The sequence below is a fragment of the Capsicum annuum genome, chromosome 9 (genome assembly GCF_002878395.1).
Source record: "Capsicum annuum cultivar UCD-10X-F1 chromosome 9, UCD10Xv1.1, whole genome shotgun sequence".
NCBI classification, from domain to species: domain Eukaryota; kingdom Viridiplantae; phylum Streptophyta; class Magnoliopsida; order Solanales; family Solanaceae; genus Capsicum; species Capsicum annuum.
Window position 1 is genome coordinate 217,851,898 of NC_061119.1, and position 17,664 is coordinate 217,869,561.

The 17,664-nt window shown below is 36.3% G+C and overlaps 2 protein-coding genes across 3 annotated transcripts; both read left to right on the forward strand.

The window, feature by feature from the left end:
* The first annotated feature begins 1,454 nt into the window (after nucleotides 1-1,454).
* On the forward strand, nucleotides 1,455-3,990 carry LOC107840809 (transmembrane 9 superfamily member 11). The gene has a single exon (XM_016684740.2). It carries the CDS (start codon nucleotides 1,850-1,852, stop codon nucleotides 3,821-3,823), a length of 1,974 nt encoding a protein of 657 aa, XP_016540226.1. The 5' UTR covers nucleotides 1,455-1,849; the 3' UTR covers nucleotides 3,824-3,990.
* Nucleotides 3,991-4,899: 909 nt separating this feature from the next.
* Nucleotides 4,900-11,808, forward strand: LOC107840810 (adenylate kinase 5, chloroplastic). Of its 2 annotated transcripts, none has more exons than XM_016684742.2 (19): nucleotides 4,900-5,208; nucleotides 5,629-5,721; nucleotides 6,228-6,356; nucleotides 6,432-6,566; nucleotides 7,139-7,285; nucleotides 7,472-7,546; nucleotides 7,631-7,724; nucleotides 8,261-8,310; nucleotides 8,432-8,557; nucleotides 8,732-8,767; nucleotides 8,834-8,914; nucleotides 8,992-9,130; nucleotides 9,316-9,395; nucleotides 9,484-9,549; nucleotides 9,866-9,895; nucleotides 9,980-10,089; nucleotides 11,081-11,218; nucleotides 11,316-11,345; nucleotides 11,424-11,808. In XM_016684742.2, exons 1-19 carry the CDS (start codon nucleotides 4,960-4,962, stop codon nucleotides 11,446-11,448), a joined length of 1,833 nt encoding a protein of 610 aa, XP_016540228.1. In that variant the 5' UTR covers nucleotides 4,900-4,959; the 3' UTR covers nucleotides 11,449-11,808. The 2 variants fall into 2 exon arrangements, with proteins under 2 accessions (XP_016540228.1, XP_016540227.1); XM_016684741.2 differs by having other exon boundaries at nucleotides 4,910-5,208; nucleotides 5,626-5,721.
* Nucleotides 11,809-17,664: the final 5,856 nt, after the last annotated feature.

Consider the following 17,664-nt stretch of genomic DNA (forward strand, 5'->3'; position numbering starts at 1 on the left):
ACTTTCAATATTTTAGGCAACTCTACCTATATATAAAAACATAGATGTTGGCAATAATTTAAATTTGTTAAGTGTCAAAAGTGTACACATAAGTAGCATTTAATCATTTTTTTTTGTTGTACATGTATCTCTTTCTTGATAATAATCATGGTAATGATGTAATTTGAAAGTGCAAAAATGTACATGGAAGTCACATTTAGTAGATGGAATTTATAAATATCAGTATATGCATATAAATGATATTCAACATGTACATATAAGTCGCATTTAATATACGAGATTTTGTAAATATTAGTATATATATACATATAAATGATATTCAACATGTACATGTAAGTCGCATTTAGTAAATGAGATTTGTAAATATCAGTAAACGCATATAAATGATATTGAGAAATTGTGATTTGTAGGCCATATTTTACAACTATGATTTATCAAAATGCAATTTCTAAGTCACATTCGCTAAACGTGTCGTATAGAATTACAATTTGTATGTTTCACTCCAATCGTATGCATACAATGTAAGTCGTAATGTCATTTGTAAGGCGTATTTAGTAACATCCATTTACAAAATCGCTCTAATACAATTTGTAAGCTGCATCTTCAGGCGCGATTTGTAAGTGTCAACACGTACATATAGAGTACATGTGAGTCATATTTAATAAACGGGATTTGTAAATATCAGTATATGCATATAAATGATATTCAGTAATTGTGATTCCTAGGTCATATTTTACAACTATGACTTATCAAAATACAATTTGTAAGTCACATTCGCTAAACATGTCGTATAGCCTTACAATTCGTAAGTTTCATTCCAACCGTGCGCATATACTTGATGTAAGTCATATTCAGTAAATGTAATTTGTAAAACGTATATATTTAGTAACATTCATTTACAAAATCGCTCATATACAATTTGTAAGTTGCATTCTCCATACGCGATTTGTAAGTGTCAACACGTACATATAAATCTATTCAGTAACTACAATATGCAAGTCACATTAGTAACTACGATTCGTAAGTCATACTTTCTAGTATTCGCTAGATACTATTTATTCCTCGTATATACACTATCTGTTTCAATCAAAAATACATATTTTAGAGCACAAAATTAATAAAAATAAAAATTTATACAAGTCATAGGACGCGTTAAAGTCTACAACGACAACAACATATCCAGTTTACTTTCATAAAATGACGTCTAGGGAGGATAAAGTGTACACAGTCCATGTCACTACCTCAAATAAAGTAAAGAAGCTGTTTTCGATAGACCGCCGACTTAGAAGGGCGCACTAAAGTCAATGAGAAAACGTCTAGATATACACTCTATTCTTCTCAAACGACATGTTGTAGATTTACGTAATCAGATTTCACTTTATGAAATTACGCCGATCACGTTGCTATGGTAAGGACATATAAGTCATTTAATTAATAGCCTAAATGCTACACCAAGGTCTCCCACCGACGAAGTAAAGTAACAAATACAAATATATAATATATATGTATATTTAATAAATACAAATGTATAATATGTATGTATAAATTCCCTAGTCATATAGTCTTTATATTTCCACCACCTTCCTCAAATCTTCCTCAGCTCAAATGTTACACATTTTCTTCCATAAGAGGTGAGCAAGATCTTGATTTTTTAACAAAAAAAAAAAGATTCAATTTTTATCATTGTGTTGGTTTCAATATTAATCAGATCTGATTTAATTTTCATGTTATACATAGATCTTGATATATATTGAATATATTGAATGCCCTTTTGTTAAAGTACTTATCTTTGTATTAAGAAAACCCCCTTTTGGCCATTCATTTAGATCTGATCAAGAAAGGTGTAAAAATGGTGTCTTTTGATAAATTCAAGATTTGGGTTTTGTGTATCTGTTTGGTTTGTGAATTGGGTTATGGGTTTTATTTGCCCGGTAGTTATCCACATAAATATGGGGTTGGTGATTTCTTGAATGTTAAGGTTAATTCATTGACTTCTATTGATACTGAATTGCCTTATAGTTATTATAGTTTGCCTTTTTGTAAGCCTAAGGAGGGTGTTAAGGATAGTGCTGAGAATCTTGGTGAGTTACTTATGGGTGATAGGATTGAGAATTCTCCTTATAGGTTTAAGATGTATACAAATGAGACTGAGGTTTTCTTGTGTCAAACTAAACCTTTGTCTAGTGATGAGTTTAAGCTTTTGAAGGAGAGGATTGATGAGATGTATCAGGTTAATTTGATTCTTGATAACTTACCTGCTATTCGGTATACGAAGAAGGATAATTTCTTCTTGCGTTGGACGGGGTATCCGGTTGGGATTAAGGTTCAGGATGCTTATTATGTGTTTAATCATTTGAAGTTTACGGTTCTTGTTCATAAATTTGAGGAGACGAATGTGGCTCGTGTGATGGGAACCGGGGATGGATCGGAGGTGATATCGACGGTTGGAAATGAAGGGTCTGATGCACCTGGATATATGGTTGTTGGATTTGAGGTTGTACCTTGTAGTTTTCAGCATACGCCTGATTCGTTGAAGAATCTTAAAATGTATGGTAAGATTCCATCTCCAATTAAGTGTGATCCAACGACTGTGTCTATGGCTATTAAAGAAAATGAGCCTGTGAGTTTTAGTTATGAGGTGAATTTTGTTGAGAGTGATGTTAAGTGGCCATCGAGATGGGATGCTTATTTGAAGATGGAAGGTGCAAAGGTGCATTGGTTCTCGATACTCAATTCCCTTATGGTGATCACTTTCTTGGCTGGTATTGTACTCGTGATCTTTTTGAGAACAATCCGGAGGGATCTTGCGAGGTATGATGAACTGGACAAAGAAGCTCAGGCACAGATGAACGAGGAGTTATCTGGGTGGAAACTTGTTGTTGGTGATGTTTTCCGTGCCCCTAGTAATCCCGGTCTTCTTTGCGCGATGGTTGGGGATGGAGTTCAAATCTTGGGGATGGCTGTAGTGACTATTATGTTTGCTGCCCTCGGATTCATGTCCCCAGCATCTCGAGGAACATTGATTACAGGTATGTTATTCTTTTACATGATTCTTGGTGTTGCAGCTGGCTATGTTTCCGTTCGTCTTTGGAGGACAATCTGCTGCGGTGATCATAAGGGATGGGTTTCTGTTGCGTGGAAGGCTGCTTGTTTCTTCCCTGGAATTGCTTTCCTAATACTGACCGTATTGAACTTCTTGTTATGGGGTAGTGACAGCACAGGGGCCATTCCCTTTTCGTTGTTTGTCATTCTCATTTTACTTTGGTTCTGTATCTCCGTCCCCCTAACAATGATCGGTGGCTACATTGGGGCAAAGGCACCTCACATTGAATATCCAGTCCGAACCAACCAGATTCCACGTGAAATTCCACCACAGAAATATCCATCTTGGCTTTTGGTTCTCGGTGCAGGCACACTTCCTTTTGGTACTCTTTTCATCGAGCTCTTCTTCATCATGTCCAGTCTCTGGATGGGTCGTGTCTACTACGTCTTCGGCTTCCTCCTCATCGTTATGGTCCTCCTTGTCGTCGTTTGTGCTGAGGTGTCTCTTGTCCTAACCTACATGCATCTATGTGTTGAGGACTGGAAATGGTGGTGGAAGTCATTCTTTGCTTCCGGCTCAGTCGCTATATACATTTTCCTGTACTCCATCAACTACCTAATCTTCGACCTCAAGAGCTTAAGCGGCCCTGTCTCCGCCACCCTTTACCTCGGATACTCCCTCGTCATGGTCTTGACTATCATGTTTGCAACAGGCACCGTCGGGTTCCTTTCCTCTTTCTGGTTTGTACATTATTTGTTCTCATCAGTGAAGCTGGATTGATGAAGTCTCGTCGTCTTGAAGAGCGCCATCGAAGAGCAGCGGGCAGATGTCAAAGGCATATTCTATTTTACTTTTAATGTCATTTTGTAGGGTATTTGGAAGAGAAAACAATGAACTCCTGAAGTTTTGTTAAATTCTTTTAAAGTAAAGTTTCATCATATTCTTCATTTCTTATTATTGTTGATGCTTCATTTGCTTGTATATATCATGCTATTTGACGTCGTTTCTCTCCCTATAATCATACTTTGATTGTTTCTTTCGAGACGAGGGTCCGTCAGAAACAACCTCTCTACCCAGAAGGTAGGAGGGGTAACGTCTTACGTTCTACCCTGAGCAGTTACATTGGGCATGTTATGTCAGTTATTATATTATCTGTAACATTTTACTGTTATCCGTCATGAGTCGGGAGTCTATCGGAAACAGTCTCTAGATATTATATTCTCTATTACATTTTACTGTAATCTGTCATGAGTCGGGAGTTTATCGGAAACAGTCTCTCTACTTTATCCAAGGCAGTGATATGAATTGCGTACACTTTACTCTCTTACTCTCTCCAGACTTCACTTTGTGGGAATACACTGAGTATGTTATTGTTGCAGTGGCCAAAAAAGTATTTGGACAAACAATAAAGATTATTGGGACTATTATTAAGAGAATGTATATTAAATTTGAAGTCATTTAGAATCGATTTGAATCAACTTTGCAGCAAAAAATCATGTTGAAGTTATAATAATCGATAGAATTTTGTCATCTAATCGTCAAGGATTCAACCACACATATCGAAAAGATACTAACAATTAGTCGAGCCACAAATTTTAACGATCACCATAACTTATTGTTAATACACGTCGTGCTCAATATCAAATAAGAAATCCTAACGACTTCCCAAAACTTATTTTTCGATTCTAGCAAAAACGATATTTCTGCATCATTTTTTAACGAGGTCAAAATTTAAATAGTGACCCCATAGCTCATTTAACAGGCCCAATCTCATTAGTCTTCAAGGCCCATTTTTAAATCGGGTCAAAGCCCAAATATCATTTCATTGATTTTTGTGGTGGTAGTTAATCTGTTAATATCTGCCATTGTCATAACTCTTTCTTCCCATTTTTTTTATTTTTTATTTTTTTGCTTCTATGGCTATGATAACTTCACTAACTATGAATTTTCCTCACATTTCTACTCATAATAACTATAACAATATTTATTCAAATCAAAAATTTTCTACAGTATGTACTAATAATACTTGTAATTTGTCATCAAGATCTTCATTAGTACCTTTAATATGGCCAATTTCTTTGAATTCTCTCCATTTATCGAAGCAACTAACCGCATATCACTATGTGAATCAACGGATACATTTGAGGAAAAATCGCAAAATGAAGGTTAGTATGTATGATCGTAATGAGTTTTAAGTTATATACATCGCTAGTGTTATAAAAGTTTTGCATGATTGGGTCAATTTTTGTCAGTTGTAGCACGTAATCTGTCTTATTTTCAAGCTTACGAGTCTCACGTTTCAAGAAGGTCACCATGAGTAATCGTAATGAGTTTTAAGTTATATACATCGTTAGTGTAAAATTTTGCATGATTAGGTCACCTTTTGTCGGCTGTAGCAGGTAATCTGTCTTATTTTTAAGTTTACGAGTCTCATATTTCAAGAAGGTTTAGTTGTAGATATTCTTTGGCGGATGTGATAAGAGTAAAATTGATTTTTATACTGACAATGTATATAACTTAATTTCGATTGTACTTGTATACTATACATACATTTTTAAAAACTGAAGTTTTTATTTTTTTAGCAGGTGATATGCGGTAGAAGTGAGCCGTTAAAGGTGATGATATCGGGTGCTCCTGCATCCGGTAAAGGGACTCAATGTGAATTAATTGTACAAAAGGTTTTTCATTCTTGATCCCTTTTGTTTTCGTCTGTTGTTTGATGGTCAGAATTATCGCGTGATGTATAGTAAGCAGCTTATTCCCCCGAACCCCAACTAGTTCACGATTAAGGCATAGTTGATTGAATGTTGATTGTTCATAGCGTTTTGTTAAATATGAGATTGTTCATCGCGTTGTGTTAAATATGCCCATGCATACCATAACGTGCCATGTGATCTGCTATTTGTTTTTTCGTGACCACTAAAGGATGTAGTGAGATGGATGAAATCCCTCTACTGATAACCAAATATCTCGGGTTTGAGCAATGGGAATGGAGAAGTCTCTCGTTAAGGCGAGTGCTTTCCCTTTCATTGGCCTTATGTAACACAAATCTTGGTTAAACAAACCAAAAAAAGTGTCTTTTGTGGTTTGCCTGTTTATGTTGAACTAAATGAAATTTGTGAATGGGAGTGTTGGTTGGTTTAAAATATCCTGTCGAATGATATTTTATCACGGTTTGTTTCAGTTTGGGTTGGTGCACATATCAACCGGTGATCTTCTACGAGCTGAATTATCAGCTGGTACAGATATCGGAAATAAAGCCAAGGAGTACATGAACTCTGGTCGCCTGGTTCCTGATGAGATTGTAACAGCTGTATGAGATCTTTCAAGTGCTTTGTTAATGAATAACTTTCGGTTTTGTGAGTTTAAATGTGGACTTCCGTTTCAGATGGTGACAGCGCGATTATCAAGGGAAGATGCAAAAGAAAAAGGGTGGCTTCTGGATGGGTATCCACGAAAGTTGGCCCAAGCAGAAAGTCTGGAAAGGTTGAACATCAGACCAGATATCTACATCGTGCTTGATGTACGTTAACTCTTATCATTACTTAATCTGCATTCCCTTTCTCGTCAAAAATAAGATGATCGTTTGAAAGCTTACTTAAGGATAGGTCAGATGTTATTGTCGCTGTTTCAAATTTTGTTGCTGTTTGTGGTATGACGTTGCAATGTTGATAACACGCTGCATTTTGAAATTTTCTATGCTCAACCATCATAGAACTTGAAATATCTTTGGACAGTTCCTAAAAGTGGTCCGAAACTTTTATTTATCCGAGTTGTGGGATTATGCAAGTTCAAACATACGAAGTGCATAGCTGTATACGAAGTGCATTCACCAAATTGAAATTTCAAAAGTTTTGTTTCGGTTTTAGCAATTCTAAAGAACATACTTAATGCCCAGTCGACAACCTCTTATAAATCTGTTGAATGCTTTCTGTATATGAAAGTTGTCTTTTCAAATAGCAGAAAATCGATAATCTAAATTAAGAAAGAGATCCTTACGGGTGCATTGTGGCGCTTATGGTAGATCTTAGTCCGCTTCTTCTTCAATTTGATTTGCGTTCGATCTTTTACACAAAAAGTCCTTCTCTTCTACAGGTTCCTGATGAGATTCTTATTGACAGATGTGTCGGTAGAAAGCTAGATCCTCTCACGGGTAAGATATACCATGTTACTCATTTCCCTCCAGAGACCGAGGACATCAAAGCAAGGCTCATAACTCGTCCTGATGACACGGAAGAAAAGGTACTTTTAACCCCCACGCTACTAAGAAATGCTTACATATACAAGCCATTTTTGTGTTTCTGCTATTCAAGGCACCATAATATAGACTAATCCTATTGTCCATCTTCGCGATATCTAGAAAAGCTGAAGCATCTAATATATCCGCGCAAGTCTGCAGTTTAACCAGGCGTGCTAAATGTGTTTCAGGTGAAATCACGTCTGCAAATATACAAGCAAAATGCTGAAGCAATACTACCAGTGTACTCGAATATAATGAAAAAGGTAGATCTGGCATTTACTCCTGTTATAATTTTAAAATTCTGTACGTTTTTCTAGTAATTTTTACTTATGAAGTGTGACATACAGGTGGATGGGAACAGCGATAAAGATGCAGTGTTTGAGGAAATTGATTCCTTATTGTCACGTGTGCAGAAAGAGGAACAAGATGCAAGAAAATCAGGTGTGAAGCTTCTTCTTCTTTAGAAATATCTCTCTTTAGGTTCTTTCAATTCTATGGAGAGCAATGTTATGACCAAATCGACATTCTTGCTGACTTCGTCAGCATATAATCGTCTAAGAGATGCAAAGAATACGTAAGACATGATTAATCATATTTCTCATCATCAGTGCCCATGCTTTTCGTCCTTTCTGAAATCTTCTAATTAGGCCATTTGCATCCATCGCGATGATTGAAACATCTCTATTCTTTTTACTCATATTTGTGATCTTGTTGCCCTTCGTGCTGTGTAGCCCGTTTGCCTGGAGTAAACGTAATGAAGCTAAATTAGGCTGTTTGATGTTTGGAGTTTAAACCAAATGGGAACTTAATTAACATGGTATATTTTGTGAAGCTAATATGGCCAGAAACAAGACGATAGAGCCTTTGCAGCTTTTACGCTTACACTTTATAGTATGTGTGATTGTTTAAAGCATTTCCCAAGTGTGATCGTAGAAGAAACTAAAGCATCCATATATAAACCATAATTTTGCTTGCAGAAGCAGCAGTAATTTCCAGTACTCGAGCTGATATAACATCTTTGAATAAGGTAATTATCTGCTACCGTAAATTTCCATTTTCTTTTTTATTCTGTCTGTCTGTAGGAGAGTTGTACAGAAAGAAACATGATTTGTTTTTTAGCTTTGACGATTTTGAATAAATCTTTATAGGACTGGAGAGGAATACCGACTAGACTGAATAACATTCCTCACTCGAGAGAAATCAGGGAATATTTCTACACCGATGTGCTTCAGGCTACTCAAAGAGCTGTCAATGATGGGAAAACTCGACTAAAGGTATACTCTCTGATTCAAAGAGTTGGTCGAACTGTTTTATAAGATAATTTTGATTTGTTATCGTTTTAATTAAGACATTCCCTTGTTTCAGAACCTATACAAGGATTCCAGGTTTTTTCCATCTATATTAGCGTAAATCCATGTTAGACTAATACCTTTATCTTGAATTGACAGATCGAAATCAGTATCCCGGAGCTGAATCCTTCAATGGTGAGAAAACACTTTTCATCATATGCCCATAGTTTATTTAGGTTTGACAGTATCTTAAATCCACAGGATGTTTATCGAATAGGTACGCTAATGGAACTTATTCGGGTACTTGCTCTTTCATTTGCTGATGACGGAAAGCGTGTCAAGGTATGTGTTGTTGATGGTTATTCTCTTCCTCGCTTAGTTAATTTATACATATTCATTTCTCCAGATATCATTCGTAGGTTTGTGTTCAAGGTTCTATGGGGGAAGGTGCACTCGCTGGGATGCCTTTGCAGCTTGCAGGAAGTCGAAAGATATTAGAGTTCATGGATTGGGGTGATTATGGCGCGTTGGGCACCTTTGTCAACATTGGTTCGATAGGTATTACAGAGATTAAAATTGCACGTGATGACTTTCACTTCTTATCCAATATCATGTTTTTAGAAGCATATTGCAATCTATAAATGGTCCTCTTGAGACATAACATAAAATCTATCTGTGCACACGAAACATTTTTCTTCATTGTGATACGGGGTTTACTACCAATTTTATGTGTGTGTTTTCAGGTGGCAAGGAGGTTGGCGAACAAGACGACTTGTTCATTCTAGTGGCTCCCCAGAATGCTGTCGGAAATTGCATCATAGATGTGATTCACCGCGAACCAGTTGCTGTAATTTCCTCGTATTAATCTTATTCAGTTTATTATATTCGTTTTCCCCGGCTGAATAATGCAGGATATGAAAGCGATGACTGATGCTGCTGGAAACCGACCAGTTATACTTGTCAACCCCAAACTAAAGGTTAGGATCTTAGTTGCTGGACGTATTGTTACTCCCTTTGAGTATCTCATAAGCGCAGAGATCAACACTCGTAGCCAAGTCCATGTAACATAGATATCGTTCCACATGTACATAAGCAAAATGTGTATCAACAAGCGTAAACATATAAATACCAACACATCCACGCATTTGCTGTTAACTAATAGAGGCACTATTTTCTCTTCCATGAATTTAGCTTCAGAATTATACTGAAAATTCGTAATCTTGTTTTGATTCATCTATGATTAAATGATTACGAATGGCTTGACGCTGATATATCACGTACTAATTTGTGCAGGATTTACCGGGTTCAAGCGGTATTATGCAAGTAAGTAGTAACCACTGAGCCGTAATGATGAACGTTGTAGGAGACTTCATCTTAGTTTCTGATTTCTGTTTCGTACTCTGCAAGACAATGGGTAGAGATAAGAGATTGGAATATGCCGCATCGTTTGAGATATGCTACCAGTTCCGGCTACTCTACTATGCCGGAACGCAATATCCTATTATGGGCGCACTCAGGTTAGATTTGTTTCTATGCTATTCATTCGTTTTGCCATGATACATACGATCAAGAAGAAGGATGGCATGAAAAATGCTCTTTTTATTGGTTTAGTGAGAAATGCAAATTCACATTTCAAGGTCACGAAACAGGAATTTGGGATTTTTTGAGTTTTCGGTGTGTGTTAGTCCATATATTTTTTGGAATTTGTTCGTCGCACTGAGAAGGGGAGCCTTGGAGTTATTGGTAAAGTTGCTGCCATGTGACCAGGAGGTCACGGGTTCAAGCCTTGGAAACAGCAATGTAAGGTAAGGCTGCGTACGATACACCCTTGTGGTGGTGCCCTTCCCCGGACACCGCGCATAGCGGCAGCTTTAGTGCACCGGGCTGCCCTTTTTTTTTTTTGTTCGTCGCATTCAGTTCCAATACTCATTGTTTCGTCATGATCTGGCGTTCGAGGTCACGAAACAAGAATTCAGGATTTTTAGAGTTTTTAGTGTGTCCATAGATTTTTCGAAGTTTGTCTGACCGACTTTGATCTGCCCCAATCATGGCAGGCCCATTTGAAACCGTCTTGTGACCAATACTCATGGCTTCGTCATGACCGGTGTCACTTTTTTTGGCATTTCGGTCCTGAAATAGGAACCAGGATTTTTCGGTGTGTGTTAGTCTATAGATTTTTCAAAATTTGTTCGACCGGCTCCATTATGCCCCTAACTTGGTGGGTCCATCCGCAGCCGCCTGGTGACCAGTACTCTCATTGTTTCACCATGACGAACATCATCTTCAGGATTTTTTTTGGAGTTTTCGATGTGTGTTAGTCCACAGATTCTCCGGAATTTGTTCGACTGACTCTATTCTTCCCCAAACTTTGTTGGTCCATCCGAAACCATCTGGAGACCAACACTCATTGCGTCGCAATGACCTAACTCATGTTGTAGGCCTCTGCAGAAAGACGGCTGAATATCCACAATCAAGATTCGCAGTCTTATGAACTTTCTCATTTTGTAGGATGTCGTACCCATACCCTTACGAGTTATACAAGAGAGTCGATGAATCGCCTGGGAAGGAAAAATACATATCCTTGGCAACATTCGCAAAGAGGCCAAGCGTTGATGAAATGAACGATGCATTTGAAGGAAAACCAAGGTACGCTACAGATCATGAACCTGAACTCGTTATAAACTCGTACACTTGTTAACTCTACATCAACACGACACTGAATCAACGATTACAACTTCTGCAGAAATCAAGCAAAAAGAGCACAGGGGTTCTGGTAAGTGATCATCTTCTGGTTTTATCAAAGTTGAGATCGTAGTCTAAGTTATCTTCGCGTAAATTGACATTCTTTTAGGGGCTTCTTGAGTGGCATACTATAAGCGTCTATGGAGAATGCAATGAACATCATGACAAGGATTCAACTTCTACTTTTTGAACATCCAAAATTGACGATGCTACATCAATCATCTCGTGTTTTAGTCTTCTGGCACATATCGATGGTAAAGTGTACATACATTGCATCGCAGAGCGTTTCGACAAAAAGAATTGTAACGGATCGACCTTATTCTATGTATGGATATATTTCTTGTTCATGTCTCTCTAGTATGGAAGTTGAAGCTTTCATTGATCTTTTCAATGCTACTTTCTCACAAGAACTCAGTTGAGAAGAAGACATCTTGTAACTTTTGATGTAAATTCAGTGTGTGTGTGTGTGGAATTCATATGTGTTAATGAGGAAATGGAGCAGTACACTCAGATAGGAACGTGTGGAGGATGCAGATTAGGATAGAGGGTTAGTACATGGGAGTTGAGCCCCATCTTTAATAGGACTGGACTAAGTTCAGGCAGATCTCCCTCCCATTTCACGGATGCATCGGCATTGAGAATTGACTCGTCGGATTAACCACTTAGATGGAGAGTTCCCCATATGCCATTTCACTGGCAACTGAAATAGATCGAAACGGATTGCGCGGTACCTAGGGCTTCAAAAATGAATTGAAAATAACATCGCTTTGCTTGACCTGATCGTTGTGCCAAGGGCTGGTGGTACCTTGAGCAGCTCTTAAGAAAGAGAAAGGACTTCCAACGTCTATAAATAGAAGCCGCTTTCTCTATTTGGCAAAGCAAAGGGAGAGATGGATCCAGTCACCACTAAAAGACTTTTTCAAATGAATCAAAGAATTCTCCATGTGGAAAACGAAAAGCGCCAACGGTGGCAAACTCTACAGGCTTTTTTAGAACACGTGCCTGCTATTTTTCCGGAGCTGGTGGAACAATGCCCTCAACAGCTCCTAAACCAAATCCTAGTAGGAAGGAATGCTTTGTTTGTAGCCGTGACAATAGTCGTAGTGTTTTATGTATGTCATGTAGTTTCTTGCTCGTAGTGTTTTGACTATATTTGTGATTTCAGATAGATAGCTTATAGTTCTACTCTATGGGTGTCTTGTTTTCTGTTATTCTATATTGGTGTGTTATTTCATCTTTTTTTTTTGTAGTCGTGACAATAGTCGTAGCGCTTTGCATATGTCTTATAGTTTCTTGCTCGTTGTATTTTGGTGATATTTGTGATTTCAGATAAATAGTTTATAGTTCTAATCTGTGGGTATCTTATTTTCTGTTATTCTATATTGGCGTATTATTTCATCTTGTTTTCTGTTTTTATTACATATCTTTGTACTTTCTATCCTGAATCGGACGTCTATCGAAAACAGTATCTCTACTTCTTCTAAGTGGTATGGACAATGTATGCTTTGCCTGTTGTTGAATCGTCTCTTAATTTTTAAATGACAAATATTTAGAAATAATTATTTTTAGTATACATGACAGCTAAAAAAAACGAACGAGTATGTAACAATCCTTAATTATATTAATTATGACACAAATTACCTTCCTTAATAGGCTTAATCCTACTCCTAAAAGGTTTCTAAATTAATTAAAACCCACACATATTAGGATTCAAAAAATCTAACAACTTAATTATATATTATAAATACACGTAAATTCTTAATTGCTTTCTTCAACTCATCACCAACAATAAAATATATATATATATATATATGTCACGTCTTTCAAATTCTGATTACTTTGTTATTACAGTGTTTATTAACCTTCAATTAAAACGAATAATAAGAGGAATTAGCACCAACACCAATGACTGCTAATATTGCAGAAGAAACAATAAAAACTCCGAGAATTGAAGGAATAAACAGCAATTGCTCGATTTGTATCGAAGAAACTAAACATGGGGAGATGCCTTTTATTTTTCCTATTTGTTGTCATAGTTTTCATTATTTATGTATTAAACCATGGGTAGAAAAATATAGGACACGTCCCTTGTGTAGACTCATGTACAGTCTAATGATACTTTACCTGACTTACAGTCCGATGATACTTTATTACACTCACCATCCTCACCGTCTAGTATCAGTAATACTTCACTAGACTTGCAGTTTCGTAATTGTTCATCGGACCTACAGTCTAGTGATACTTTACCTGACTTACAGTCTGTTGATACTTTAACTACACTCACCGTCCTCACCGTCTAGTATCAGTAATAGTTCACCGGACCTACAGTCTAGTGTTACTTTACCTGACTTACAGTCTGGTGATACTTTACTTCACTCACCGTCCTCACCGTCTAGTATCAGTAATATTTCACTAGACTTGTAGTTTCGTAATAGTTTACCGGACCTACAGTCTAGTGATACTTCACTACACGGTGAAATCAGTGATATTTCACTAGACTTGCAGTGTCGTAATAATTCACCAGACTCGCTGTCTAGTGATACTTCACTACACGGAGAAATCACTGATATTTCGCTAGGCTTGCAGTGTCGTAATAATTCACCAGACTCGCTGTCTAGTGATACTTCACTACGCAGTGAAATCAATGATATGTCACTAGACTTGCAGTGTCGTACTAGTTCCCCAGACTCACCGTCTAGTGATACTTCACTAGACTCATGTTCAAAATTTACTCAATAGGATGTCGAGTTTTGTTTTTTTGGACGAGATATTGTAATGTCGAAATCAAAGTACAATTCAATTTTTTTTATGTAATATTACGAGTTAAAGTTATATACATATGATATTGAAAACCGGAGTAAATATTTTAAAAGATCACTCAACTTTGAGAATTACTTAGCAAAGACATTCAATTGTCTTGGTTAAGTGATTTTATAAGAGAAAATACGAAGCTGAATGATTTTATTGGGAGTACAAAACAAAGTCGAATGAACTTTCTACGTAATTCCTCATAGTCGAGCGATCTTTTGAGATATTTACTCTTAAGAAATGAGAAGTCGTAATATAAATACTTATTGTAAATTGTCTATTTGTATGTGTGCTATATATTTTGATAGTATAAATCATATTAAGTATTTTATGATTCATTAAAAAATTATTTTTACGACTCACTCAAAAATTAAAAGCACATCCAAAAATGAAACTATTTACGCAAACTCTAGATGAAATTTAAGGTATATATACATACTCCTAATTTAAATTTAAATAAAGAAAAAAAATTATTCCATCCGTCCAACAATACTTGTCCACAATACTAAAAATAGATGTCCAATAATTAATATTGTCCAGTTTAAAAAATCAATGGATAATTTACTTTTTTTCTACCCATTTTACCCTTACTATTAAATATTATTCATTACTCAATATATTTCCAAGACATTAAATTTATTTATTTATAATCATGGTGTTCGAGCCAACTTTCGCATACCCCCACTAAATATACTATATACCTGCCACCCTCCCACTATATTCAAAGAGTATATAGTAAACTTGCTTATATTATTTATTTAATTTTAACATGTATGGTAAGTCAAAAGTAACCAAATATGATTTGGGATTTAATTAGGACACGTATTTCTAAAAAGTTTCTAAATTTAAACCTTTCGAAAAATAGTTGTCTCCTATTCCTATAAGGATTTTGAAATTAACAACTTATATTATAAATTATAAATATACATAGATCCTTTATTGATTTCTTTTAACTCATCCCCAACAATTAAAAAAAAATGGTAGGTTTTGGTTGGTTCGTTTTTGTAGGAGGGGGTTTAACTATTTTAATATATTTGTACCAAGGGATCAAAAAACGACGACGTCCGAACAATACAGAGGAATTAGCACCAGCACCAGCACCAACGACAACAGAAGTAGTGATAGACATTCGTGACGATGAGCAACGTGGAATCGTAACTCATCCAATAATCGAAGGCACGAATAGAGATTGTTGTATCTGTTTAGGAGAATTCGAACAACAAGACGATGCATGCAAACTTATACTTTCTGCATGTTGTCATAGGTTTCATGTTGATTGTGTTCTCCCTTGGTTATTCACGAAAAACAAGACATGTCCATTATGTCGAAATCGCATTAGTACTATCGTGACCTATGATCGAGTTGAAGATCTAATGAAGTTGCTCAGCGACCATCAAAGCTTACAGTTTAGTGACAGGAATAAAAAAAATTATATAACAAGTGTTCGAGGTTCAACTCTTACCTTGTCCATTCAATAGCACTTAGCGTGTTACCCAAGTAATGGTACTCAAATTTTTTTATTTTTTGCTATGTAATATTGAGAGAAAACTCATAAAATATTTATCGTATTGTTAATTTTGTTTTATTTCGTATTTTACTCAGAAATATAATTTAACCTCTAAAATAGTTTCGTTAGTTTTGACAATACGATATAGAGGAATTAGCACCAACACCAACATCAGCACCAACGACAATAGAAAGATCGAGCGGGTACTATTGAAACAACGATGTTTGTGACCCGAACTTTGTTGATCCGGCCCTGAAAAGTTCGCGGTGCGACTCATGTTTGAGATTATTTGGGGGGTCTATGGTGGTAGTAGAGGTATCGAGCCAATAGGCTCAATCGCGGAGCCCACCACTGATTCCGTTGGGGTGCGGAGGAAAAGCTTGTGGTGGTATAAACCTGTATGTTTTTGGGCTTAGGATTTATTTATATACGCACGTATTATATTAGTGCGATTTAGTGGGTCGTTTTTGGACGGTTTATATACGTCATTGAGACTTTCGTCTCCTCATGATTGTGAATTTCCTCTTCCTCGGCCCGTGGTTCTTCTCGTCAAGAGTTTCCACGTAAAATCTGTGTGTTCTTATTTTCTTTTATTTGTGGTATTGCTTATTCCTATGTGTTTCATAACAAAAGGAAAAGATAGCGATTGCTCGATTTGTATCGAAGAAATTAAACATAAAGGGACGTTTTTTTTATTTTTCCTATTAGTTGTCATAGGTTTCACTATACTTGTATTAAACCATGGTTAGAAAAAAATAAGACATGTCCCTTGTGTAGTTATAATTATTCCTAATCCAAATAGGTTTGTAAATCAATAACCTAAACTTATAAAAACCTCGTTGTTGCCTTCTAATAAATATAATTCGTGTTGAAAATAATAGATGTTAATTTTATATTGTTGCTAATACTTATAATTCGTGTTGAAAATAATAGATGTTAAATCTCCCTGGATACGTGTTCTGGATTGGGTTTGTCATTTTCCCCGTGCTATATTTTATGTTCGTAAAATTCATATTAAAGTGTTTTTACGAAGAATCAAACTCCGAAAATTCACAAGATGATGATGTGGCAATAGAAAGAGCTCGAGTTATGGAAGTAGTGATAGACATTCCTGACGATGAGGAGGCTGGAGCTGAAGATGGAGTTGTAGCTCGTCGAAAGACTAAAGGCACAAATAGCGATTGTTGTATATGTTTAGGAGAATTCGAACAAGAAGACGATACATGTGAACTGATACTTTCTGCATGTTGTCATAGGTTTCACGTTGGTTGTGTTCTTCCTTGGTTATTCGCGAAAAACATGACATGTCCCTTATGTCGCACTAATATTAGTACTATCGTTACCTATGCTCGGGTCGAAGATCTAAATAAATTGCTCAACGACCATCAAGGCTTACAGTTTAGTGATACAGAATGAAAAAATTATACGATAAGTGTTCATGATTCGATTATTACTCTCTCCATTCAAGAGAATCCTAGTATGTAATAGGAGTAGCAATGCACTTACTTTAAGGTGTTATACTAATCCTAGTATGTAATAGGAGTAGCAATGCACTTACTTTAAGGTGTTATACTATTAGTACAAATGTTTATATATTTTAATTTCTTCGTGTTAGGGTTTGTGACCAAATTTTATTAATTCAGCGCTGAAAAGTTTGTGGTGCGACTCATGTTTGAGATTTTTTGGGGGTCTGTAGTGGTAGCGGAGGGATCGGCCATCGAGCCGATAGGATTTATTTGTACACACGTATTATATAAGTGCGATTTAGTGGGTTGTTTTTGGCAGTTTATGTACGTCATTGAGACTTTCGTCTCCTCCTTGTATTCCTCAATTTCCTCCTCCTCTGCTGGTGGTTATTCCCGTCAAGGGTTTCCACGTAAAATCTGTGTCTTCTTCTTGTTCTCTTTCGTTTTGTGATATTGCTTATTCCTGTCCGTTTCAATAACACTTCCTTTTGGACATATTTCATCTAGACTAAATATATTTATTAACAAATAGTAAATATTTACAAAGAAGGAAAAAAAAAACATAATGA

What these genes read in the sequence shown, in the direction of transcription:
- LOC107840809 (XM_016684740.2), top strand. Translation starts at nt 1,850, where the DNA reads ATGGTGTCTTTTGATAAATTCAAGATTTGGGTTTTGTGTATCTGTTTG.
- LOC107840810 (XM_016684741.2), top strand. Translation starts at nt 4,960, where the DNA reads ATGGCTATGATAACTTCACTAACTATGAATTTTCCTCACATTTCTACT. An exon ending in CTGATGACACGGAAGAAAAG is followed by an intron (nt 7,286 to 7,471) that starts GTACTTTTAACC and finishes AATGTGTTTCAG; the next exon opens with GTGAAATCACGTCTGCAAAT. An exon ending in TCGGAAATTGCATCATAGAT is followed by an intron (nt 9,396 to 9,483) that starts GTGATTCACCGC and finishes TGAATAATGCAG; the next exon opens with GATATGAAAGCGATGACTGA.